The sequence below is a fragment of the Aythya ferina genome (assembly GCF_964211825.1).
Source record: "Aythya ferina genome assembly, chromosome: 11".
NCBI classification, from domain to species: Eukaryota; Metazoa; Chordata; class Aves; order Anseriformes; family Anatidae; genus Aythya; species Aythya ferina.
The window spans coordinates 11,136,791-11,162,475 of NC_140307.1; the positions used below are offsets into that span (position 1 = coordinate 11,136,791).

The 25,685-nt window shown below is 56.7% G+C and overlaps 1 protein-coding gene across 4 annotated transcripts; it reads right to left on the bottom strand.

Annotated features, from left to right (window-relative positions):
• RBPMS2 (RNA binding protein, mRNA processing factor 2) lies at positions 1 to 24,969 on the bottom strand. Of its 4 annotated transcripts, none has more exons than XM_084532449.1 (9): positions 24,578 to 24,969; positions 13,634 to 13,711; positions 12,688 to 12,726; positions 12,085 to 12,147; positions 11,072 to 11,222; positions 10,336 to 10,484; positions 7,350 to 7,512; positions 1,432 to 1,501; positions 1 to 1,199 (listed from the first exon to the last, which is right to left on the bottom strand). In XM_084532449.1, exons 1-7 carry the CDS (start codon positions 24,635 to 24,637, stop codon positions 7,510 to 7,512), a joined length of 543 nt encoding a protein of 180 aa, XP_084388575.1. In that variant the 5' UTR covers positions 24,638 to 24,969; the 3' UTR covers positions 1 to 1,199; positions 1,432 to 1,501; positions 7,350 to 7,509. The 4 variants fall into 4 exon arrangements, with proteins under 4 accessions (XP_084388575.1, XP_084388574.1, XP_084388573.1 ...); XM_084532448.1 differs by having other exon boundaries at positions 1,428 to 1,501; XM_084532447.1 differs by lacking the exon at positions 7,350 to 7,512.
• Positions 24,970 to 25,685: the final 716 nt, after the last annotated feature.

Below are 25,685 nucleotides of genomic sequence, written 5' to 3' on the forward strand. Positions count from 1 at the left end.
AAGAGTCACAGCAGCCTCTGGGTATATTTTTGTTTGTCTGTTGCATTTCATATATTATCCAGTTTCACATTCTCATAGGATCAGCAAGTATAGAGCAACTTACTCTCAAATCTTTTAATACAAGCGAGACAGCCATGGTCATATAATACTTAAAGCACTTCAATACCAAGCAATAAGATGCTAAAACAAAAATTGCACAATTTCTTGTTTACTATGCCTGACTGAATCATTGTTACAGAAGACAACCCTTCTCTGTTCAAGCTTTTAACTAAACATTAACTTATCTTACAGGATTACAATTTCTCTTTTAATAATAATAATTAATTGCACACAAACACACAAGAAATTCTTTATGATGCATAAATATTTCCTTATTACACATGGTACAAAAATACTCGTACTTTTTTTTTTTTTGTTCGGTATTCCCATAAGGATGGCTGATTATTTGGCAGGACTGGATGCTCTCCAATCAGAGGGATGTGGAAAAGAAGAAAAAAAGAGGTTAGATATTTTACAGCCTTTCTATATATAGCAGTCTGAAAGAAATAATATAAGAACCCTGACTTTAAAACGGGAGAATGGATGAGAACAGAAACCCAGTGCATCGTACTTGGAGGAAAAAAAAAATAAAAAAACATTTTTCAAATTCTTCTGGTCGTACTGGGAAGGGGGAGGGCGGAGGTGGGCGAAGGGGTGAGACAAGGACAGTTAGTATTTCTCAGAGCCAAGTCTTCACCGACGCAAGATGAAAACCTTGATGGATCAATCCGTTGGGCCAAGACCTGTTGCTAACGGTTACACAAACGCTAGAACAAACAAACTTACACTCACACATACACAAGTTAAGTGTTTTAATTCATGCCAGAAAACATGCAAAAACCCGATTTGCCTTTCGTTTCCTTCAGCCGAGCCGCGGGCGAGGCGAGCCCGGCACCGAGCCCCCGCCACCCCGGCCGGGTTGCGGCACGGCCGGGCGGTGAAGCTCAGCCAGGGAAGAGGTCCTGGGGGTGGACGGACAGACAGCGGGACAGAAGGACGGAGGCGGCGTGCGGCAGCTTCACAGTCCGGAGGGGGGATGCGCCGGGGCCGGGCGCCTTGTCCGCTGGCCGCAAACCAAAGCGAGAGGAGTTGGAGCAGTCGTCCCTGGCACATCCCTCCGCGGAGAGGCGGGGAGGAGGAACACGAGCCAAGGAGAGACGCTGCGGGATAGGGGTGGTAGTGAGTGGGGCTGGACGCAGCCATGCCCCAGCCCCGTCACCCCATGCCCCCACAGGGAGCAGGGCTTGACCCCGCTGCTCATTATCAAGACCCAAGCATGTCCTTTGTGGGGTGCGTGGGGCTGGCGGCGGCCCAAGCTCCCATCCCTCCTCCCACCGGAGCTCAAGGACAGGCAGGACAAGGACAAGGCTCCAGGAGCGATTACTTACTTACTAACAAACTAACAAAACTGACGAGACTTCCATCCTTGCTGGGTAGCTTCGGAGGGAGGATACCAGCGCATCTGGAAGAAAAGAAAGCCACGCCAGAGGTCCGTGATCCAGAGTAATTGCAAACCTTCAGCTCCATTAGGCCACCGGAGAGGCACGCTGAGCGGAGAAGGCTCCAGCAGGGGAAAGGACGTGCCCCAAGGAGCACCCCAAGGGCTGGCGGCTTGTGCACAGACAGGCTGAGGCTCACCAGGCACCAGGACCTTACCACATCCTCCCTTAAGGAGCACAGCAGGATCCCACCGCTCTGAAGGGAGCTCGCTCCCCCTCTCATGGCCTGCCTCAACATCCCCAGTATTTTCCAAAGTGAGAAAATAGCGTCCAAACTCACACCCAGCTCGCTACAGCACACTGGGCAGCACCACCCAGGCTAGAAAGCGTCCTCACCACCAAGCCACATAGGAAGCTCATTGCTTCAGAGCTGTGCGTGAGGGGGCACACCCCAGATTTACACCCCAAATTTACAGCTCTCTCCCCCAGAACAGGCTCAGGCAGGGCAGAGGAGGCTCACAGCAGGCACACACCACCTCAGTGTGGTGGCTGCTCTGCCTTCTGCCACCACAAGGCCACACACTTTAACCAGGCAACCTCCACTTGGCACGGGTAAGACCTGCCTCATCTGCACTGGAAGAGACCAGGGGCAGTGATCCAGCCATCCACAGAGGCTCCAGGCAAAGCACACCACAGGAACAACCTGTAGAGCAATAAGGCAGCAAGACGCAGAGGCTTCCTCGGTCTTTGCAGCAGCATCTGCTGCTCAGGGCTGCTCCTTGGCAAGGAAGGACCCAACAAGCAGGCAGAGGTACAGAAACCAAACAGGCACTTTCAGCCTGTCAGTAGAGGCAGCGAGCTGGCAGCATCCAGTAGAATAGCATCAAGACATCCAGATGCTCACGTTCAGTTTGCAAGACCAGCACATAGGGCTGGGACACTGCAGGCTGGGATGGCAGCCGGCGCTGCAGGAGATGCTCCTGCAGCCAGCACGCTGCCTAGCAGATGCACTGCGGTGCATGCAGCAGAAATCTTACTGCAGAGTCACCCAGCAGTGGAGATGCAGACCTGTGTCCCCAATCCCAGCTGCATGAGACTTGCCAAGGGCTGTGCACAGGTCTCCAGAGCTCTGAAGACAGCCAGAGACTCAGTGACAGCCCTGGGATTACTCTCCAAGATAGGAACATCCCTGATAGCCCCTCCGAACCCCACTCCCTGGGAGAAGCAGCGGTCTGTCTGTTGGTGGAAAGGCTTTGCATTCACTGTAACACAAACACACAGCAAGTGCCAAGACCTTGATACGGCAGCCTCCTTATCCAGAGGCTGGAAGGGACAACAAGGTCACACCTCCCAGAAAACACAGCTGCCTGTGAAGGCTGCATCCTCCCTCCACCAGCACAAGAGCTGTGACACCACTAACTCAACAGCCCCGAGCATGAGCTGGAGAACTTGGGGTCCTTCCTGTGATGCTTCCCAGGAGGAGAGAGCCCTGCAGGTTTCCTCAGCTAGGCGAGGGCTGCTGGAAGCCAGGCTCTGGTGCCTGCACCAGATGGACCCAGCTCAGCCACATCCTCACTCCACTGCCACCACGCTGCCCCAGGGCACAGCCATCTCCTCGCACCAGCACAGGCCAGGCAGGCTGCTACAGCCTGGGGAGGGCTGATGCACTCACGGGGCTGTCACAGCTGCTGCCAGCACCAGCACAGGGCAGGATCAGCCCCTTTCCCCCCATCACCAGGAGGTGCTCACTCAGCAGAGCCGCAGCCCAGGTCCTCCTCCGCTGGCTGACATCTCCCACTCCAGCACCCTCCCCTCGACAGCTGGAAGCAGTTTCCTTCTACCCAGCAGCAACAGGAAACTCCCCCGAACTTCACAAGGCTTCGAGTGCTTAACCCCGGGAGCAGCCACCATCCTGCGCCTGCCCAGTTGGGTGCAAGCACATGCAAAACAGCCACCCCCATCCCCAAACCCGGTGGCTCTCCCACCCCTCCACAGGGAGTCCAAGCCAGCTCCTGCCCCATATGCAACCCAAAGCCTCCAGCAGCTCCAGTTCAACAGAAATCCTGCTTGTTCAGAGCTCTGGCACAAATACACCTCCATCTCTGCGCCAGGCAGGGACATCCCAGGCTAGGAACCAGCGGGAAGCACCAGAACAGCCAGATCTCGTAGCCAAGGGGGGACACTGATGGAAACAACAGCCCATCAGGAGAATTTTTTCTTCACATCTCTCTTGGATGCCTTGCTTGTCCTGGGAAGCAGAGGTGCTGTGAGTGGGGGCACTGCAGCCGCCTGGAGGAGGAGACCAGGTACACCAGGACATGGCAGGGATGTCTCAAGGGCCGTGATGCACCAAGCCAGGTCAGAGCACTTCCCTGGAGGAGCCCACACCTGAGGGCTTCGGGGAGGTCTGCAGTCTCTCCAGGTGGGCTATCCATCATGTAGGAAGCTGAGGCAGGGAATGGGGATGGATATCCAGGAGGGGGCTAGGGAAGTAGAGCAAGGGAGGCTTTTACTGGAAGACACGCAGTTGTTTCTGGAGCTGCATTAGCTCACAGTTGGAAGGGAGTCTGGCCACACCACTGCAAACATCCCCTGCTCGCCTGCCCGCAGGGACAGGACAGACACCGCCAGCCAGCTGCAGCTGGCCTCAGGTCCCAGAAAACAGCTGGAGAAGAGCAATGCGTGCCTTCACTCGCCATCTTCACAAAGCCAGGGGAAACAACAGGATCAGCACATGGGGCAGAGACATGCCCCATCAGGGCTCCATTCTCCTTGTGAAGGTCTGCTTCAGCTCTCCTGGTTGTGCTCAGAATGTAACAGCCACTTCTCTTGATTGCCTTCCTTATGGAGAGCAGGAAGAGCAGGCCAAATACACGTGGTGATCCTCAAGCCATCTTCAGCTTAGACAGCCCGTCCTTCCTCCTTAGTTACTTGTAGGTCTGCTCATCTTTGCCCTGCAGCCAGCCCCAGTGCCTCAGGGAGCTGTACCTACCCCCAGAACAGAGCCAGCAGCTCCCCAGGTACCAGAAAGACCTCCCTGTGTGGCAAGGAGGAAGCAGCCCCTTCTCTGGGCTCCCAGGAGCTGGTAGGACCCCAGCAGCTCACGACGGGCAAGGACAGCCTGCAGAGGTACACCACCAGCACTGACACCAGCCAGCAGGGCTCCCCGGACACCTCCAGCCTCATTTCAGCCAAGCCTCCTGCTTCCAGGGTCCTGCAAGAGGGCTGGCTTGAGGAGATGAGCACACGAGCACTTGCATGCTCTGCAAGACCCAAGCAGCTCAGCCTACCAAGCCTCACTGCAGCTGAACCGAGTGCTCCCCATGCGGCTGCTGTCAGGGAGGATCTGCACATCCCGCACCGTGCTGAGAAGCACATGGAGGAGGACAGGCAGCGATCCAGCCCTGTTCCTCAGAAGGGGAATTTCAACACACATCCAATGCTCTGAAGCACTCTGGGTCGACAGCCTATGCTCCAGATAGTGGAGACCTCAAGCAAGCAGTTCTCCTTTTCCCAGAGCAGAAATGAGGTGGGCTGCTTCCATTTGTTGAGCCAGGGAGAGCTGTGCCCGTTGTGGTTCAGGGAGTCCCTTCTGACAGCACCTTGGTCCAGGTCGCTCCTCAGGTGTGACAGAGAAGGGCTGCTCAGCAGGTACCCTAAAGAGCTAAGAGCATCTCACATTTGCTTTTCTCTGGCTAGGAGGAAACAAGTGGCTTGGGGAGAGCTTGCTCAAGGCTCCTTAACCAGCACTGAGTCACTGGATTTTAGGCAAACATCACAGCCATGAGGTTCTTGAAGTACTCTTCACACTTCTAAGGATCCAAGCCCTGAAAAAATAATCCTGGTAAGTCCTATGTGTCAGCCCCAAACAGGCAATGGGTTATTACACAGAGGAAATCCACCGCGGCTTCCAGCCTCCCATCACAGGGAGGGTCCACCACAGCTCAGCTGCCACAATGTGAAGTCCAGCAGATTTTGCAGACAGGACCCCAAGATCAAGTGGTACACAAAGGAAAATCCCCATGGTCTGCAGATTGCCGTGGTGCCCCACCGCTCCCAGACTCTGCCAGGCTGGTGACACATCACAGCAGACAGCAGCATCCAACAGGAGGCAGGTACTGGAGGAGAAGTGCAGCACCTGAAGCCATCCCAGCAGATCTGCTCCATGCTCCCAGCTCTTTAGGACCAGCACCCGATAACAACCTCTGGGACCAGCCTCACATCCATCCAAAACAGCAGCCACAGCTCAGGAGATCCAGCTTGCTTTGGGCAAGCTCAGGCAGCAATCAAGAGGGAAAGGCTGGATAATTTCTCAGAGCACTGGCCTCCTCTTCCGTTGATGGGCTCTGCCTCAGCTCCATGCTGGGAAGCCTCAGGGTCCTGCTGGGCTCTGCATCACCACCACACAGCCACGAAGCAGAGCTGGGACTGCTCCTTCCCCTCCCCTGGGCAGTCCCAGCTTCAGAAGCCCACCTTCACCACCTCCTCAAAGCCTCCAGCCCATGTTTCTGCTGCTGGCAGCAGCTTTGAGGCTCCAGTGGCACCTCAGGCAGCCCACCCCCATGGATGGGCAGCTGGGAGCTTTCAGACCACGATCTGCTCCCTGTCTTGGTACCACAGCCTGCCTGCTGGGTACCCAGCACCTCTGCTGGGTCTCCTGCATGCACCATGCAGTGGCTGCCTCCAGCCTTACCCACATGTTTATGGGATGCTCCTCTACGCTGATCTCAGGGCAAGTGCTGCCACAGCTGGAAGCATCACTTTGCAGATCACTGAGAGCCCCTGGTGTCTCCTGGTGCTCGCTCAGAGGCTGGCTTAGGGACACTCCAAAACCCAGTTCCACGTCAGAGACACAACACAGCCCGACTCGGTCACACAGACACTAGATGAAACAGTGCAACAGGTCTAGAGAGACCAGGTTTCCACCCTGGCAGAAAGATCTCCTTCTTCCCAGGGCACCGTCTCAGCACATCTGTGCATCCCAGTCTTCCAAGGACAAAGGCAGACCTCAGCCCCCATCCTTGATGACAGCTTTCCCCATCATCACTACCACAAAGGGGAGAGAAAAAAAAAGTCTACCCAGAAGCACTGCAAGGAGAAGTAATCCAGACTCAGTTCCTTCAGTAGGAGATGACCACAGCAACTGTCCTCCCTGCCTGCCAGCCCCAGGCCAGGCCACCTTCCCTCTGCCCAACCTCCCAGCTCCCTACACCGCTCCCAGGCCAGATTCCCCTCGTTGCAGCTCACGAGAGCTGCATCCTGCCTGTGACTGCAGGCTGCAAAGAGAAGCCAAGCTCCAGGTAGGAACTTGCTCCATTTCCAGTGACTGGAGAGGAAAGAGGTGAGATTAGACCCATGAGTAGGGGCAGGGTCTGTCCCGATATGCGATTCTGGAACAAAGTGACCGGCAAGTGCTGTTGTCTAACGTGCCCGGTAGAATTTAGTCGTGTGCTACCGCTATCACGTCACTCACCTCCCCCACCGTGTGCCAGGAGTGAGGTCAAGGTGTATTTCTGGTTGCCCTCAAAGGGTCGTGGTTGGGGAGAAACCAGGTTTCTTTCCTGCCAAGGGGCAGGATCATCTCTGCCCCGGCTCAACCAGGCTGCTCCCCTCCCGCCGGCAGGACCTGGCTGAGCCTGGCTCAGCTGGGAGGAGTTGATGTAAGATGGTGCCATGCTGTGTGCGCCATGTCATGTGCTGCCAAGTTGGAGATGTGGGTTAGAAAGAAGGCCTGGTATCTCATTCCCCAGGCTCTGGTGGGTGGGTAGCGTGAGGCCCATGCACTGGGTGGGCAAGGAGATACGGGCTAAAGAGATGGGCAGAAGCTTGCAAATCCCATGGTGCACCTTGGAGGAGAGATGGTTACCTTACCAGTCTTTCCAGACGGGGCTGCCATCATGCTTAACACTTCTAGGAATGGAGCTGTAGTACAGCCACTCCACTAGCTGCAATTAGGCATCACTAGGGCGTCCCATCTCCAGGGACAGCTCTGAGCTTCAGGGCTAGCCTGCGCTGGCATCATGGCTGGAGTTCACTAGGGACATCAAAGGAGGGATTTGAGAGAGGGTGGGAGGGAGGGAAGGCAGGTGGGACAGTCTTAAAGTCAGGGGAGTCCCCGCAGGTAGAGGCTTTCAGCAGTGCCACAGTCACACCGGCAGCACGGAGGGACCCCATCCCCACGACACGGCGATGCCGGGAGCAGTGGGGTCAGTCTTCTGTGCACGGCTTCCCGAGAGTGCCTGATGCACGAGCCAGGGCCAGCAGCCTTGTGCCACCTCCTGCCAGCCCTCCAAGCAGCTCTTCAGGAGGCTGCATTGGTGCAGCACAGACGGCAGCCACTCTCCTCTCAGACTTGAGCACAGAGATGCGAGAGGACGAGCTCTTGGAGTTTAAACCTTTTGCCACAAGCTCTCTATAGCTGCTGCCTCCACCTACACACTCCCTCTGCAATTAATGGAGCTGCTGCAGCTCCTGGCACCCCATGAATGCCCTCCAGCCAACACCAGTCTCCGGAGGAAGAGCTGCTGCTGTCCTGGAGAACAGCCCATGTGTCCACCACGCTGACAGCAAGGTGAGCCAGCCTTACCAGTGAGAACACAGGGCTCAGCACACCAAGACCGAGGCTACAGCTTTCAGCCCAGTTTGAGAGCAAAAGTCATCTCTTCTCACGCTGACTCAACTCCACCCTGCCTTGGCTCTGCAAGGGAAAGGCCTCCAGCCTAGAGAACAGGCAGCTCGGAGCAGCCACCCTGAGTAATGTTTAACCCCATAAAACTTTATTGGTAACGTATGCTGCGCCAGAATGTCTCCTGCAGGGTCACCGCCAGCTCAAGCACAACGCAGCGAGCAGCAGCCGTGGCTGCTCGGCCAGCCTGGCTGCTCGTCTTCAGGAGACTCCAGCCCTGGCTGCAGTTTGGAGGGGCTATGCTGGCTCCCTAGGGCTTACGGAAGCATCACCTGCTTGGGCAGGGGGTCCCTCATCCTCCTGAGAGCTCCCTTGAGCTCAGGGGTCATCCTGCAGGCCAAAAGACTTTTGGATAGCTAAGCTGTCTGCCCAGAACAGGTATCTTACCAGCTGGGGGGCAGGAACTCAAACCCCAGCAGAAGATCTGGCTGAAGGCCTCCTTTGTTTTGGGAGAGCAGAGTTCTTTCCTCTTCCCAGCACACACCATAAAGTTTTGGTGTCTAACCTTTCTGTCCCTGCACAGTCACCAATGATCACCCTTGAAGGAACCACAGTAATGGTTTCACCTTCCTCAATTGTCCCTGGAGGGAGTGTTCCTGGCCCTCCCTGCTGGGGCAATTCTGGCAGCAACAGCCCTTGGCTCCACCACCCTACACAAGGGGAAGGGATGGAAAGGAGAGACTTCTGCTCCCCTGGGCTGCCCAGGAGCAGAGCACATTCAGGTGCTCCTGGAGCTGTAGGCACCATCAGTAGCTCTTGGAGAACACCAGCAAACAAAACCTCCTGACTGGGACAGACCTAGTGAAGGACCAGCCTCCCTGGAGGCCTTTGAAAGACGGGACCAGTGTCTGGTCCTGCCCTAGGCCCCACATCCCTCTTGCCTACCCTGCAGGAGCTTCAGCCCACTGCTAGCTCACCAGCAGAAGGCCAAAAGCAGCAGAGGACAAGCCTACACAGGCCAGAAGCTTGCAGCCCCTTCAGTGTTTCCATCTTGCATTTGGACACAAGCTTGGGTTGAAGCCATTCAGTTACAGTCAAGATGCTTGCAGGAGCAAGAGGATGATGAAGGGCCAACTCAACTGCTGGCCAGGTGGACAAGGTGATGGGACACAGCTCTTCTTCCTTTCACGCTAAGCAGGGATGAGCAGAGCTAACTGCCCTGCTTTGGTGGGGCAGAAATAGCAGAGGTTAAACCCCAGTGCTCTGGGGACTAAGCCCAGAGCCCCACCAGCACTGTTACAGGAGCAGAGACAGAAGTAGGCAGAGCACAGCTGGTGATAACACCTAGCAGGGTTGGGACAGGGGCTCCAGGTTCTCCTACACAAGTTCTCCAAAGAAAGTACCTTAACGTGGGGTGATGACATATCTTCTCTACTTCAGCTTTCTTTTTGCATTTCCCCAGCTTCAGGAGATGTTATACTGGTGGTGGTGTCTCAGTACATTAAAATATTCCAGTATCAAACCAGTACAGGCACCCCTACACCTCCTGCTGCCAGCAAGCATACCCCAGGGACACCAGGCAGCTGGATGCACCACCACCAGCATCTCCACAGGCCCATGCACCAGTGACCCTCTCTAGCCTGTGCCCAGAGGGGCTAACAGTTCACCACTGGCTCATGAACAGAGTTCCTTGCAGTGGCAGGGCTGCGGTCACTCATCCCCTGCAGGACATTCCCCTCCAGCTTCAGAATTGTTTCTGCATTACCTGGCCCATGGGGTTCCAGCTGAGCCCCTGAGCTTCAGCACTGAGCTAAGCTTTCACTTCACGGAGGACATCTCCTGGCTATCCTACGTGCTGGCACACAGGGTATCCTCCCAGCAGTCACACCAGGTTCTCTGGCCAAGGGTACCAAAGCCGGCCAAAAATTGAGCACTGACTTTCTCCAGCTGCCTGCCTCTGGCACAGGAGGAAGGCTGGACCTGCAGGGTCAGAAGCCAGCGCAGAGCTCTGGCTGCACTCAGGTCACCTATTTATCCAACAGGCTATGGCTGAGACATCTGCCCCGTGCTTTGTTCAGGGCTGGGGGCCCCTGCGCATGGCAGCTGGGAAGAGGCTTTGCCCAGGAGTCAAGGTGCAGAGGCCAGGGTCGAGCTGGCCAAGCAGAACCCCGAGAGAGCAAGAACCAGGGGAATGGGGGGAGAGGAGAGCACGGTTCTTGGCGAGCAACTCACCTGAGCGTGAAGAGCAGCGGCCGCAGCAGCGGCCGCCGGGTACGTGAAGGCGGCATGGGGGATGGCTGGGGTTAGCTCCGTGGTGTACAGGGGGTAGGGAGCCCATGCTTCTGGGGACGCTGGAATAAGAGCTGCTCCAGTCAAGTCATCTGGACAGGGGGAGACAAGGTGACAGCCTCTCAGTGGCTGGAGCCAACAGCCTGCTTCAGGGACAGGCTCTGGATTTTTCACCCCAAACTAAAACCCTGCACTGCTGTCCAAGCAACGTTTAAAATATAATGCACGTAGCCCCCTGCATTCTGCTCCTCTGGCCTCCCAGCCTTGCCAGGAGAGGCCAGGAGCATGTCCCATCCCTACTCCACACCCCACAGGGACACTAGGCTTCATGCCTGGGCCACCACCAAGCCTCAGCAGGGCTGCTTGCCCCACCAGGACACGCTGAGGGTGCATGGCACAGGACCAGCCCTTTATGCCTTGCACCTAGCTTAAAGCACTTGAGCAGTACCACTTCAGCTACCAGAACCAACTCTGCTCTCCCGATGCTTCTGGTGTTGGCCAGCAGCCTCAGCTGATGCCTGTTGTTCTCCTACAACCCCAACATGCTGACAGATTTCAGCCAGAGCAGGTGGCTACAGCTCCCTTGCTACACCAAGCTCTGACACCAGCATTCCCAGTGCCAGGCATCTCCCAGGCTGGGCCAGACACTGCCTCCAGCTGCCTCCCCCAGCATACTCACAGGGGTCCCGTGCAATGAAGTGTGCGCCCAGGGCAGGGTGGATATTGGTGGGGTTTGGTGTAGCCATCAGCTTGCTCTTGGCCATCTTTGTGTTGGCTTTAGCAAACTCTAGCCGCAAGGTCTGAGGGTTCTCTGGGTCAAAGCGGATGCCCTGTCACAGAAGAAAGCACAGGAATCTCTCAGAGGAAAGGCTTCCTATCCAAGCACAGGATGCACTCATGGAGTAGAGCCTAACCAGGGGATCAGGGCCATCACCCTGCAGTCGCACACCCAGTTTTTGTCACCTCATGTTTGTATTTCCATTTTTAACTGGCCCAAGGCTACTATTTCCAAGATGAGGGACTCAGCTTTGCTCTTTAAGTGCAGTTTGCCAGCCAGCAGAGCAGGGATGTAGTGCTCGTCAGGAAAGGTGCCCCATCTGCTGCCATGGAAGAGTCAGGGTGGGAAGGCTGCTCTCCTCTGACACATCCTTCTGGAGCAGGTACCTTCTGGCTGCAGAGGTCCTGGCAGTCCAGAGCGCAGGACAAGGACCTGCTCTGCTGAACTGACACTTTCCACCAGGACATTTGGTAAGCAAGGATTTAAATGAGGCTGTCAGCACCAAGCAAGCCTTGTGGCCATTTGACAGAGCTTTGCAGCGAGCCTGCTTCACTGCCCAGCTAGGCTGGTGTGTGCAGCCTGGAGCCCCACAACACTGCTAGGACCACAGGCTGAGCACCACATGCCACGACAGAGCACTGGGTGTTGCTGTACCTGTTCGCTGAGGCTTAGTGTGCCAGAGGACCCTGCATCAGATACCCCAAGCCAAGCACGACTGACATCAGCCCTAAACATGACTAGCCCTCCTGCCTGCCTGGTGCTGCAGGACCATTTATTTGGTATTTGTGGGCAAATACCAGATTTGAGACTCCCTGACCCTTCCCATGCTGCAGGGAAGCCACGCATCACCCCTGCCCACAGCTCCAGGTGGAGTGACCGCAGGGTGTACAGCCCCCAGCCCTCCCATTACTCACATTTAAGGCGTTCTTCGCTGCTTCAGCACCAGCCCGGCTGTCAAAGGTCACAAAACCAACTGGCTAGAAGAAACAACGCTGATTTCAGTTTGGAAGCCTCTTCCTGTTCCTCAGACCACCCTGCCACCCTCCCTCACCTAAACAGCTTATAGGAAGCAGAAGAAACCACGTGAAGCTGCACAGGGCTTTCAGGCAGAGCTTGAAGGGGCTTGAGCCAGTGACCCCTGCTCTGTCTGCTCCCACCACACCAAAGTGCTTTGGCATTCCTACACAAGTGGGCACTTTTCACCCCAGCAGCCCCCTCAGCAGAGATCACCCTTGCCCACAAACAGAGCTGCTGCTGCCTTGGTTAGGATGGGTCTAGGGCAGGTTTTCTGGTGAGGCTGAAGCACAATTTCTCCTGCAGCCCCCATCAATACAGGCAGCCATGGGCAATATGGAAATGCTCAGCACGTGCTGAGAGCTTGGGGCCACCAGGAGAGGAGGCAGTGAGCAGAACCCAGCTGCATACATGGTGCTGAACACAGATAATGCTTTAAACAGCAAAGTGGCATCTGCACCCCTTCCCTCCCAGCACATCCAGCAGAAGGAAAAGGGAGGTACCTGCTTTGATGTTAGCTTGATCAGTGACCCTTCATAACCCTAGAGAAAGGAAGAAAGTGAGTCGGTGTCAGGTTCCTGAAGGAGCCAAGCTACAAACGAGACATGATGCAACAGCTCCAGGAGCTCCTGCAGCACCAAACCCTCCACAAGGCAAGGTCTGCAGCAGAGGCAGATAAACTGACCCATCTTCTAGGGAGCCATCCTTCTCTTTCCCACCAAAGGAGAAGAGAAATCAGTCACCAAGCATAGCAGGTATCTCAACTAACCCATTCTTCTAGTCCGCTCAGGAAGAAACCCTTTATGAGCTCCTTGTCCAGCTATTAAGATATGAAACCCTTGCCTGGGGAGCACACAGGGAGCACAGAGCATCCTGTGCTAGAGGAGTGCAAACAAGGACTCCTGGGGAAGAGGCTCATTTTGATGCCAGTTTCTCTGCCCATTCCCCAGCTTCCCAGGTCCTGCACAGAAGGACTCCACAGAAGGACTTCCAGGACATTAGGACCAGACCTTCCAGAACCTGAAGCTGGCCACTTCCAGCAGCTACAGAGCCACCACTCCCCCTGCACTGGGGAGCAGCAGTACATGGGAGGAGAAATGCTACCCCAGACCCCAAGGTGGCCAGAGGGGAGGTATCTAGTGAAGGTTGGATAGGAACTGAGTCTGGACAAATGGTAGAGGAAGGGCTGGTCCAGTCAGGCAGCAGTGCTGACCAAACAGCCAGCATCAGGCTTGGAGACAGCAGGATTCCAACAAGAGGCTCTAAGGGAGGCTGCCAAGCTGAGCACAACCCATAGGACACCAGTCCCATTTCCTAACTGGCTCACAAAGCGTCCACAGAAAGCCTCGCTTCCCACTTCATTCTTGCTTCCTTCTGGCAGAGGTCATTTCTGCAAGGCTGGCTGTAAGATAGCATCTTTCCCCCCAAAGCCCAAACCTGAAGACTTACCTTGAATGGTCGGAAGAGTAGGTAGAGCTCTCTGGGTTTGATGTCCACAGGAAGACCACTGACAAACAGAGTCCGTACCTAGGAGAGAAGTCAATGAGATCTACTGAAAGGAGACGTTCAGGACTGAAGTGGGAATATAGAGGACAGTTCAGGAGCTCTGTGTGGTAGAGGCAGGGCATCTCGCACCAGAGGTGGCCTCACAGGCACTCACACTCCCCTATATCAGAGCATTGTCACAGATGAGATGCACCCAGTCCTTTTCCTCTTTCCCCAGAGGATTTAGACCTTCACAAAAATCCACTCTAGAACAGTGGATTGAATAGGGTGTGGACAGCAGCCCCAGTCTTTGACTGGACCTTGATGACTAAGACAAGACTGTACACCATCCAAAGCACTACAGCAGGGTGAAACATCTCACCACTCCAGGAGAGACTGGTACAACCCTGACGTCTCTCTCTAGCTCTTCCCACAGACATGAAGTGCTAGATCTTGATCTCCTTTCCCTAGCCCAACCTAGTACCTCACTTCAGCCACGAATTCAGAGACAGCCCTCAATTTTGTGAGCCAGCTCACTACTACATGCACATCTTTTACTTCTGTGAGAGCCCCAGAACATCACTGGGAGGGTGATTTTGGGTCCACCCCAGACCTTTCAGAAGTCACTCTCAAAGCAGCTCATAGTGTCCATCCTACTACAGCCAGCCACGAGCCAGCTGTGTTGCACCAAGTCCAAGGAGACCGCTGCTCCTTCCAAGCCCTAGAGGTAATACACCAAATCCAAACATTTGTACAAGCACCGATCCAGTACCAGAGGAAGATCTCAACAGACAGCGCCAGAATTCACATGAATAGCCAGGAAGATAAAGCAGTACTACAGGCTGATGGAGAATGTTGCTGAACAGTCAGACCATCGCAGCCACCTTCTCCCTGCACTGGGAGATGTTGGCCGCCAGCCTATTTCCATAGGAAGCAGCACAACGAAGCTGCCAAGATTTCTTGTAAATCAGCACTGAGCTGGAAAGGGAAGTTATGCACTACAGAGGTCACCAAGACACTAGTCGTCGTTAATAAGGAGCAGGAGACCGCAAGCTCAACTCAGCCAGCACCAACACAGAAGCAAGGGAAGACAAAACTATGGGAACAAGATGGAGCTCTTCATTCCTCGCTCTGAACTACCTGGCTATGCCACCCACTGAAGCAATCCCAAAGACATCTCTGGAAGCTCATGGGACAGCAGCAGAGCATCAGTGCTCAGAGAGACACCAAACTGCACCAGAGACATTTGGGGTGGATGCAGCAGGAGCAGAGCCCTTGTGCTGGCCCTCTTCCAGTCGGGAGTTCACACTCCCATTATGTTCCCATGGCAGAAGCATTCTGCTCCCACACTTCAGTTTTTTGTTTCCCCTTCCCCAGAGGAAGGGGGTTGTACCTGACACCTCGTTAAACCCCTTTTCCCACTGAAGTGAGCAGCACACTCTTGCCCTGCTCCTGGGCTGGAAGCTGTGGCCACCAAAAAAATTAAAAAGAGGGATGCAGCACAGCCTCCACACCCTGCGGGTCTTCAGGAGTAGCCAGATCCAGACTCCTCCAAGCAAGGAAGCTTCTGCTGTTTTGCCACAGGGAATACACATCTCCTTCTGCTCCTGTGCCCAGGTCAGCAACACCCATCACATCAGCCCAAGTGGCAGCATAAGCCCTCCAGGATGGATGGTGATCACCAACTCTTGGGGTGCTCTGCCCCTCTTTCTCTCCACGACCTGAGACCAAAGGCTGCCACCACCCCCGTTAATGCACAGAGCCCTCCTCCAGTCCAGCACATCTGGGATGCAGCCACTGAGCATCCCTCCTACCCCAAGTGCCAGCATTCCCAGACTCAGTCCTGGGGTCTTCCCATCCCACCCAGCACCTCAGGTGAGGTCTCAGTGCATTCCTCAGGGCTATTTCATACCCAAACAGAGCAGGCAGTGGCAGCCAGCAAGCTCAAAGACTTCAGGCTGAAGCCTGAGCTATGTGGAGCGGCTGCTGCACGTTCCCAGAAGATGCGCAGCCATCTCTTGCAGGGGAGGACTGCGTGGAGCACGGTGGCACACATGTGCCTCAGCCATGTGAAAGCACCATCCCTTTTCAATATTTCAGGATTTGAGTGCGTTCAGCCCCCAGAATGGATGTTTCTTCCGAGCAGATAGAAATCTGCATCCCTGTTGGGTCTCTAAATGGTCCCGTGATGTGCGGCTGGGTAAGTCCTTGCGACAGGCGTGACAGAATGGAAGATGTGCAGTTGCTTGGGGAGGGAGAAAGTCGGCTATTCAGAGCCCTTACAACAGCCTGAACAGAGCAGTGCAGGTGCCTAGGAAAGCTCTTTGTCAGAGGCAAGCTCCTAATGCTGTCCCCATCAGCTGCTGCCAAGGACAGGAACAGGAGACCTCCTTTCACAAGCTTCAAAGCTTCCCTTGGCCTCCAGATTCAGTCTGTCACTGCGCGTGGCTTTGGAAGGGGGACCCCAGCTGACCCACGGCACCCCCCAAAAAACAGCATTGCCCCAGAGCAAGTCTGGCCAGTCCTGCGTGCCACAGGATCTGCAAGTGAGGTTTCCCCAAGGGTCTTGAGACAGATTAAGGAAGGGGCCTGCCCAGAGGAGCAGGTTAGGAAAGATGACACCAAGTGGGTGGTTTTCCAAGATCCCTGCAATTCAGCACATCAGTGAGCGATCTGGCAGAGGGCAGGGGGAAGTGAGACCAAGATATTCAGGGAGGAGAGCCTGAGGCTGGCAAAAGACCCATTCAAGGCTTATAAACAGAGCAAGGCAAGCCAGAGACCATTTCTCAGACCAGGCGTGAGCAGGAGATGAGCAGCAACCTGAAAGCAAAGGAGATCCGCAGTATTTCAACAGGAACAGAGCAGGAGGCATCTCACCGGTCAAAGCATTGGGCATGCACTGTGGGCAGCCCTGGTCCAAGAAGGAGGAATTATATAGAAGAGCATCAATAAAGGCTTTGGACAAGCACCTTCCAGTGTATTAACTGCACTGGGACTCTCCAGATGCCCCTTTGCAGCCCAAGTCCTGCCAGCTTTGAGGCCACCAGGACTGACACATCCACCCTTCCAGCCCTCATGGTGCCACAACGGGGTACTTTAATCAGCCCACCCTGCCTCACCAAACACCGGATCCACTTTGACATTCAGCCTCCCCACAGAGCAGCCGGAAAAGCCACAGGGCAAATGTAATTATTTTTATTATATATTATATATAATGTGTGTGTATAGGGCTAGATCAGAAAGTACCTAAGCCAAAGTGGATGTTCAGCAGGAGTTTGGAGAAGATACCACAGAAAGCTCTCCAGGAACACCTTGTTCTGATGCTCTGAGACTCAAGTGGCCGGCAGCAGAGCGGAGGCAGCAGCTCAGAGCAGCCCCTTCTTGCCCAAGCTGCTCCTCACCGTGCACACAACCAGAGAAGCAGAGCAGCTCTCGCCTAGGACAGCCCAGCAGGGTCACGCTGCTGGAGGCCCTGCAGAAAACGCGCTCCCTTCCCTGTCCCTGCCCCCTCTGGGGATGTCCCCAGTCCAAACACCCGGCAGAGATGGAGGAGAGCCATGGAAAACAGGATTCGTGCCAGGAGGGACAAGACCATCTAGGCCATCTCTTGAAGAGGGAGGATCCCAGCGCTGCTTCCCACGCAGGAGCAAGGGAGGGACAAGGACAAAGCCAGTTAGCGATCAGATCCTCGGAGGCTCTAAAGCCGTCCTTGCACAGCTGCATCTCCCAGAAGAGAAACGCACCCAGTGCGAGCACAGCCAGGTGCTTAGCACCAAAGTTTCAGCCAGCACAAGTCCTGTACATCCGCATCTCCTGCCTATGTCTGCTTTAAATAAGCGCTCGAAGGGGAGTCCTAAGAGCAGCCAGACGCTGCCCTGCAGCCCAGCAAGGGTCAAGTTATGTCAAAAATGCAAAAACACAAGCACCCGTCTCCTGCAAGGCTGCTCTGGTAGTTCTCTGGGCTTTCATTAAGAGATTGCTCCAAATCCTCCCACAAGCAAGCGAGGCAGAAGGGGAGGTTCTGCAGGATGAGGCTTTTAGCTGCGTTTCCCACATCCCTGCTTTAACAAAGCTGTGACCACTCCAGCTCCCATCAGAGCCCTGGGGCCATGCCGACATAGGAAGGGAGCCCAGCACCCAACACACTCAGACAGCATCCCAAAAGCAGTCCCCACTCCAGGCATGCAAGCCCACCACCCATCCCCTGTCCCTGCAATGCCCTTCTGGCTGAGCCAAGCTGCCCCATAGCCACTTCCTGCACCGCAGCTATTCCTGTGGGAGTGCAACCCCAGCTGGGCACCCAGCACCCCAAGGACTGGGGCTGCAGCCCCCAGGATGCTGCTGAGCCCCAGCGGCCGCGATGCGGCTGGGGCCACTTGACACGAGGCTGCTGGAATGCAGCAAGGCTGCAGGCAGCCCCAGGAGCAGGGACTTATAAGGCATGGATGGGAAAGGCGGGGAGCCAAGCGTGCAGAACTCGGCTGCAGAGAGGGGAAGGCTCGGGAGCGCTGCTGCTGGGGCTGAAAACCGATGGGGACGCTCCAGACGGGCTGCAGGGCTCCTGCCACTGCTCCAGGTGGAGCCAGCCCTGGGCAGTTTTGCTCTTCTGCACAAACACCCCCCCATATAAAGAAAACAGAGACGAGAGGCAGCTGATCTGCAGCTCGCGGGCTGGATACCACTGAGCCCCAGGGCAGGATCAGACCTGGAGTTGGGCACCAGCACTTCTCCCCGAGGCTGGGGCGTTCTGCACAGCTCTGCTCCCAGCTGGATCAACCCTTCTCCAACAAACCCACGGCAGGCAGGGGGACACCACCGGGGCTCAGCCACCCCTGTGGTCAGGGCAGGAAGCAGATCGAGCAAGGGGAAAAGCATGGAGAGGCACCAGCCCCTGCCTGGAGGAGCAGGAAGCACATGGGTGCCGATAAGGCCAGGCACAACAGGGCAGCACCCAAGAATAGGACGTAGCCAGGGCAAAGGAAGTGCTGCTGGTTACTGTCCCAACGGGGCAGCTCCCCAGGCTCAGGAAGATGCCAGCACAGCATCCCCCCTTCCTTCCACCTGGCCAAGAGGTCTGCTGGGCTAGGAGACACACGAGTGGTGCAGACAACACGCTGGACGCTCACCTCCACACTGGTACCACCCAGCCCATGTGGCACCATGAGGTGGCAAGGGACCTACAGACCTCTCACCAGCAGCTGGAGCCATGGGCATCACCCACAGGGAGGGCTCAGAAGTACATGCACCATGGAAAGCTTCTACAGACCAGCTCCACCTGCTCACACCCATTTATTCTCCTGGCAGGAGACACAGAGATGAGACAAGTTCCTGCCCTGACAGCAGGGTTGGTCTGGATGCAAGACCCTCACGAGGAACATCCTCCCCTTGGGTCCTTAAGCATGTGTCCAAGGTCTCTGCCCAGCCACAAGTCAGATTCCTGGGCACCCTTCAGTCCTACATCTCCTCTACTCATACAGAGTACACCTGGAGGCACACGACCCTCTCCTCAAACCAACTTGATGTAGGGCAGCACGCTTCTGGCCACACTTTGCATCTCCATGGGCCAACACCAAGCAAGCCTTCCACAAAACCTGAGCTATGGCGAGGTAAAGGGTTTCATCAGCTCTCTGCTATTAATGCTAGCTATGGGAGTGTCACCCTGATCCCGGGGAACCTTTTGGGATTATCAGTAGGATGCCACAGCACTGAACCACCATTGCATTAGTTCAGTTTCTGGCAAGACAAGGCTACTAGACAGTGGGGAGAGGCCATCCTACCCAAGAACAGACCCTAAATGCCAGCCTAACCAGCACCAAGCCCTGGCCTCCACACAGCACTCTTCCTCACAAGACCTCAAGTGGGCAGCCAGCCTGTAAGAAACAGAAAACAAGGCAGAGGCAAGACTATCAGCCCAGAAGGAGAGCTTCTGCTGGCTCCCAAGACAACAGCTTTGATACGCAGCCAAGTTCTAGGACCTCACCCCACATTAACACGAGAACCCACCGTGTCCTTAGCAGGGAACATGCCATCCCAAACTGGGAGGTGCAACCAGTCCACAGCCTGTTCCGGGCTACACAGCAGGGCTGGAGGTCTTCCACATGAGTAAGGCTGTCCTACTTGTCCCTTGGTTTTGAGCAGCCACAGCCTGTGCCCAGGTAAGCTTGGGCTCAGGAACAGAGGAGACCGTTGTGCAAGGCCAGCACACATGGTCCCATGCAGCCATGATCCAGACACACACCCCCACAAGCTCTGAGCACACCAAGGCAAGGCTGGAGGCAGGATCTCCTACCAACATCCTGCCCCCCTGTTCTCCCAGAGGGATAACATCCATCTTGTGGGGCTTGAGACCGTTCCTTCCCATAGGGCATGCAGCAGAGGTCAACATCCTGCTCCTGTCCACATCTCCAAGCAGCTGAGGGAGCCCCAGGCCCAAAGAAGTCCTCACTGCCCCAGACACACCAGGCAGAGCCCAGAGCTTGTAGAAGTGCCCTACCTCCACACCTTGTGCCTTTCAGCCATCACCCAAAACATCACAGCACAACACCCTTCATCGGGGCTGAACCAAGGGGGACAGCAGGCCCTCAAGCCTCCCAGCCACACCAGGACCCTGTAGGACAGCAGGCAAAGTACCCTTGCCAAGCTCATGGTCCCAGCTTTTGCCACACTGAGGGCAGGTTCACCTGGCACAGATGCCCTCATGGCATGAGGGCCACCACTTGCCCCAGGGTCCCTCCTCACCAGATGCTCCAGGCTGCCTCAGGACCACAGCTACACATGGCAGTGTGGCCCCAGCCCAGCATCTCCAGCACGTGGGGCTGCATCCCTCTGCCCTGCTCCCTCACCACGAGGGACTTCACAGCATTCTGCACACAGGAGGGATTCAGCTCCAGCCATCCCACGTGGCATATGGGTGTTTTAAAGCAAAAATGGATCCTTCCCACTTACAGCCTCTGCTACATGAGACGTCCCTGTGTAACAGTGACTGCTGCTGTAGAAGGCACTGCCCTCTTCCAGGGGTGGCCTGTGATGTAGGGACACATGGGGAAGACACCTCAGGGCTTCCTGACAGGCTGAAGGAGCTGGGATATTCAGCCTGGAGAAGAAAAGGCCCTGGGGAGACCTCACAGCAGCCTGCCCGTGCTAAAGGGGGCTGCAGGAGAGCTGGGGAGGGACTTTTTGTCAGGGTGTGGTGATAGGACTAGGGGTAACAGCTTCAAGCTGAAAGAGGGTAGATTTAGATTAGATATAAGGAAGAAATTCTTCACTCAGAGGGTGGTGAGGCCCTGGCCCAGGTTGCCCAGAGAAGCTGTGGGTGCCCCATCCCTGGCAGTGCCCAAGGCCAGGCTGGGTGGGATTTGGGCAGCTTGGGCTGGTGGGAGGGGTCCCTGCCTGCAGCAGGGAGGTGGAATTAGATCATCTTTGAGTCCTTCCCAACCCAAACCACTCTAGGATTCCACAGCATAAAAGCTTTGGGACCACTCATCTCCAGATCTGAAAAGGAGACCAGCTCTCAGGCCAGGTCTCCTAGAAAGCAGGTGAAGCACCTGAGCCTTTATTTCACGCACTCAGGGCCAGGACAGGCAGAACGAAGCATTGTCCCACGATCCAAGCAGCTCAGTCTTTGTGACTCAGCAAAGCCTAACCTGGCTGAGACCAGCAAGCCCATGAGAACTTCTAGCTCCAGAAGCATTCTGCACCAGCACTAAGGAGTCACGCTTGACTTCACACAGTGCCAATTCCTCCAGCAGAGACAGGGCACCGGGACAGGAGGAGATAACAGGGAGACTCCCACAGCCCTCTCCCAGGAAAAGGGAATCATTGGTAGACCAAGAGGAGTGGGAACACTGCAGTTCCCAGACCCTCCACGTGCATGGTGACTTCAGGATGTTTGCTGGGCCAACTATCTGTCAGTAGCAGAAAGCCGTGTCTAACATCGAAGATACTCTCACGATGCACAAAAACAGCTCTGAAGTGAATCACCAGCCAGACAGAGCACAAGGAGATTACCAAGTGGTGACCACAGCCCCTGCACCCGCAAGCTCCACATAGCAAAGAGCAGCATCACAAAGTCATTTGACTTCAGAAGGCACATTAATCTTATTTGTTTCAAGTCAGAGAGCTAGAATCCACGCATGTAGGAGGTATCTACGTCCACTCAAGTGGAGATTACAGAAATCAAGAAGCGTCTGGCACCAGTCCATGAAGGGCTACAGCCACCCAGCGCGAAACACAGGCTGCTCACCACTGGCATTCCTGGATGCTTCTGGCAGCCCCAGCTTGCTACAGAGCTAAGAAAGGCCAGGGACGAAGTACTTGCTACACGTGCCAAACCAGAGCTCTGCCCGTCCTCCTTCTGGAGGCTGCAGGGATGCTGAGAGCCTCCTGCCTCCCAGAGTGGGGCATCCTCCAACTGCTGGGTATCACCACAGCCTCGCCATGGGCCGGAAGGGAAGATGCCCCTCTCCCAGTGGAGAGGCCCCAAGGTGGTGAGCACACAAGCTCCCCCGGCTACTCGAGGGGGGCACGCAGCACCCAGGCAGCTGCCAGTCTCACGCTGCCCCTGGGGAGTGCGGGGACATGAGCTGCCATGCAGATTGGCGGCTGCCTGGAAAACTAAACAGAAGATAGCAGCAAGTGGGGAGGGAACGGCTTTGGGGAGGTGTCGGGTGAGGAACAGCAGGGACTGACATTCGGCCCTGTTTGTTTAACATTCCCATTAACGACCCAGAGAGGAGCAAGAGGCATTCCTGTCCTCCGCATGTCACCGGGCAGGAAGGGGCTGCGAGGTGCCGGGGCTTGCAGATTAGATAAAGGGAGAGGCTGAATTTGGGAGCCTCATACCACTGCATCTGGGGCACACAATGCCCTTCTGAGAATGCTCTGGGAAGCAGCAGAGGAGGCTTGGGGCGGGGTGCATCCACAGCACCAGGATCTGGCGGCATTATCAATGCCGTTTGGGAAGATATTCCAGCATTCCCTGCTACTTGTGTTGGGATTGAAGGAGTCGCCTTTGCATTAAATGCAATTATTGATAGAAGGGAGCAAACAGACCTATAGCAAAGGGAGCTCTGGGCAAGCATCTGGGCTAGCCTGGGACACAGCTGAGCCCCCAGCCACAGCAGTACCCTGAACACAAGGTCACTCCTGGTCCTTGTGTCACCATTAGCTTCCTCTGCTGAGAGGATGGCTTCTGCTCAGCCACAAAAAACCCTTTGGAGGGTTCAGAGTGGCCACCGGGGAGCCCAACGAGCATCTAACACTGTAATTTGTGGTGACAGCAGGATCCCAGAGGAGAGCTTCCCAACAGCAATCCCACCAGGCACAGGGACACCCCCACCAGCCCATCACCTCCCAAGCATCCTCAGCCACCTCCGGGACAGTCAGACATCCTCTGCTCCCCTGGGGGCAGGGTGACAAACACAACCACGATACAGACCTAGCAGGGTGTGCCAGACTGTCCCCCTCCCCACACACAGCCAGAGGTGGCACAATGGAGAGCAGGGGACACCTCTGCCGCAGAGCCAGCCCCACGCTCTTTAATTCTGTTTTTCAGCCACTAAGCATAACCTTGGAGAACACCAGACTCCCAAAATGTAATAAGGGCACACCAGCTTCCAGCACCCAAGTGGCCAAGCCATTGCCAGCTCCCTGAGCACCACGAGCTCACCCAGCCACCACCGAGCCAGAGCTGCGATGCACCACACGGCATCAGCCTCGGAAAGCTTTGCAGGCCAGTGAACAATCGGATCAAGGAGCCGCATTCAGTCTTCTGTGTGCACGTGAAAACCCCCTGGTACTGAGCACCTAGAAATCTGTGTGGGTCCCCAGGTGCTCCCTCTCTACACTCACACACACCAGTGACGCCCAGTGAGGCAGGGACGTGCCACCAGCAGCATCGCAGCCACGTCCCATCGCGTCACCTCAGCCTTGCTCAGCAGAAGCCGAGCCGCGGCCACCACCTGCCCATCCATTCCGCCCCATTACCCGGGACTCCACGCCAAGGGTCGCAAGGGCCCTGCAGGCAGCTGGTGCACGGGGTCTGTCCGGCCCCGGGGGTGGCAGAGCGGCCCGGGCGCCATGTTGCGGCGGCGCGAGCGCACGGCGCGCTGGATGAGAGCGAGGGGAGGGGGCAGCGCATCTCCCCGCTCCCCAGGGCTGGGTGCGGAGGACTGCAGCAAAACGCTGCCCAGGCTTTTTCCCAACGCCAAGATGGAGGAGAAGAGGTAACTGCACCACACCAACGTCGCCCCAACACGCGGCGGTAACGATGATGTTGATGCCCAGCCAGTGGATCCGCAGCGTTGAGGGCTGGACTCCATGTGCTTCAGCAAGTGGCTATGGACAAGCAACCCTCCTCAAGAGCCCTCCCAGTGCAGGATCTGGCTCATGACGGCTGTCCAAGGGATGGGGATGGCAGCCAGGGCGGCTCCCAGCCCTCTCCAGCCCCAGCCGGGCTGCCAGCACACATGGCACGGGCTCCATTACCCAGATTTGCCTGTCCCTACAGCCCATCAGTGATGCCTGGATGCTACAGCCTGGTCCCACCAACCATGGGGGCTTGGGAACAGGACTCTGTCCCCCAGGGCAGCAAAGTCCCTGTCCCATGAGGCTATGAGACCACCGGGCTGCTCTCTCCCAGGGCTCACTACATCAGTGCTGTCAGTCAGAACCCCCTGCCCTCAAAAACCCCGATGCCCACCATGCTCCAGCTCCCCGACTCCCCAAATCTCCAGCTCCCACAGCTGGACCTCAGCTCCGCAGCCCAACGACGGGTCCCTCAACACCCCCATACCCCACCCCGATGCTCCATACCCCCAACACCCCGGACCCCCGAGGCTTTGGAGCTCCCCGCTCACAGCTCTCCGGACCCCCGACGCCCCGGTTCGCGGCCCCGCCGTGAGCTCCCACCTCCTCCTCGACGTTGCCGCCGCCGTTGGTGTGCTCGGTGTCCTTGTTGAGGTTGCTCATGGTGTGGGACCAGGGAAGGGGAGAAAGAAAGAGAGAGAAAAAAGAAAGAGAGGGGGCGAAGGGGAGGGTGCACAGCTGCTCCGGGGCTCGGCGGGGCCGGGCAGGGGAGCGCTGCCGGTGCTCAGGGGCGGTGCGGGGCGGTGCGGCGCTGCCCTCCCGGTTCACATGCGGTGACCCCCGGGCTCCGCTCCGCTGTTAAGGACCGGACCGGGCCGGGCCGGGCCGGGCGGAGCTCAACGAGCCGCAGCTGCGGGGCCGACGCGCCCCAGCCCCAGCGCCAGCCCCAGCGCCAGCCCCCGCCGCTCCCGGTGCCGCCGCTCCCGGTGCCGCCGCCGCCGCCGCGCACCGAGCAGCGGGGCCGGGACCCGCCCGCCCCCGCCCCGCCGCCCCCGGGGCCGCCCCCGGGCCGCCCAAAGCCAATCCCGGCCCGGCCCGCCCCCGGCCGTCGGGGGGGTGAGGGGTGTCCAGGGGCTTTTTTTGGTCGGGTTCTGTTGTGTTTTTTGTTTTTTTTTTTTTTTGCGGGTCTGTTTTTTTTTTGTTGTTGTTGTTGCTTTCTTTTTTTTTTTTCTCCTCCCTTTTCCACGAAAAACTTTCTCAACTTTGATGAACTTTCGGGCTTCAGCTTTTTAAAGAGACAAGAGACCGGCGGCTCCCCGAGCCGGCACCGATCGCTCCGGGCTGCCCCCGGGGGCTGGGGGAAGGCGCTGGGCTCCCCCCGGGGCTCCAAGGAGCTCGGGGCTGCAGCTCCGAGCGCCGCCGTTACCCCCGTGAGAGCCCCGAGCCCCCGGCACGCACCCCATGGGCTCAGGATGCGCGTCCTGTACCCTAGAACAGCATCCCCGGGGCAGCAGCCCCACATCCCTGGGACAGCAGCCCCACATCCCTAGGACAGCAGCCCCACATCCCTAGGACAGCAGCCCGAGTCCTCCTGCAAGAGCAGCCCCGCGTCCCAGGCGCACAGCCCCGCTCTCAGCCCGCACTGATCGCCTGCTCGGCTCCACGGCTGGGTGGAAGGAGTGGAGATGTCAGCCCTACTCTGTCCCCCGTG

What these genes read in the sequence shown, in the direction of transcription:
- RBPMS2 (XM_084532447.1), bottom strand. Translation starts at nt 24,637, where the DNA reads ATGAGCAACCTCAACAAGGACACCGAGCACACCAACGGCGGCGGCAAC. An exon ending in GCGGCAACGTCGAGGAGGAG is followed by an intron (nt 13,712 to 24,577) that starts GTGGGAGCTCAC and finishes CTTCTCTCCTAG; the next exon opens with GTACGGACTCTGTTTGTCAG. An exon ending in CCGCTGCTCTTCACGCTCAG is followed by an intron (nt 1,502 to 10,335) that starts GTGAGTTGCTCG and finishes CTTTTCTTCCAG; the next exon opens with ATGCGCTGGTATCCTCCCTC.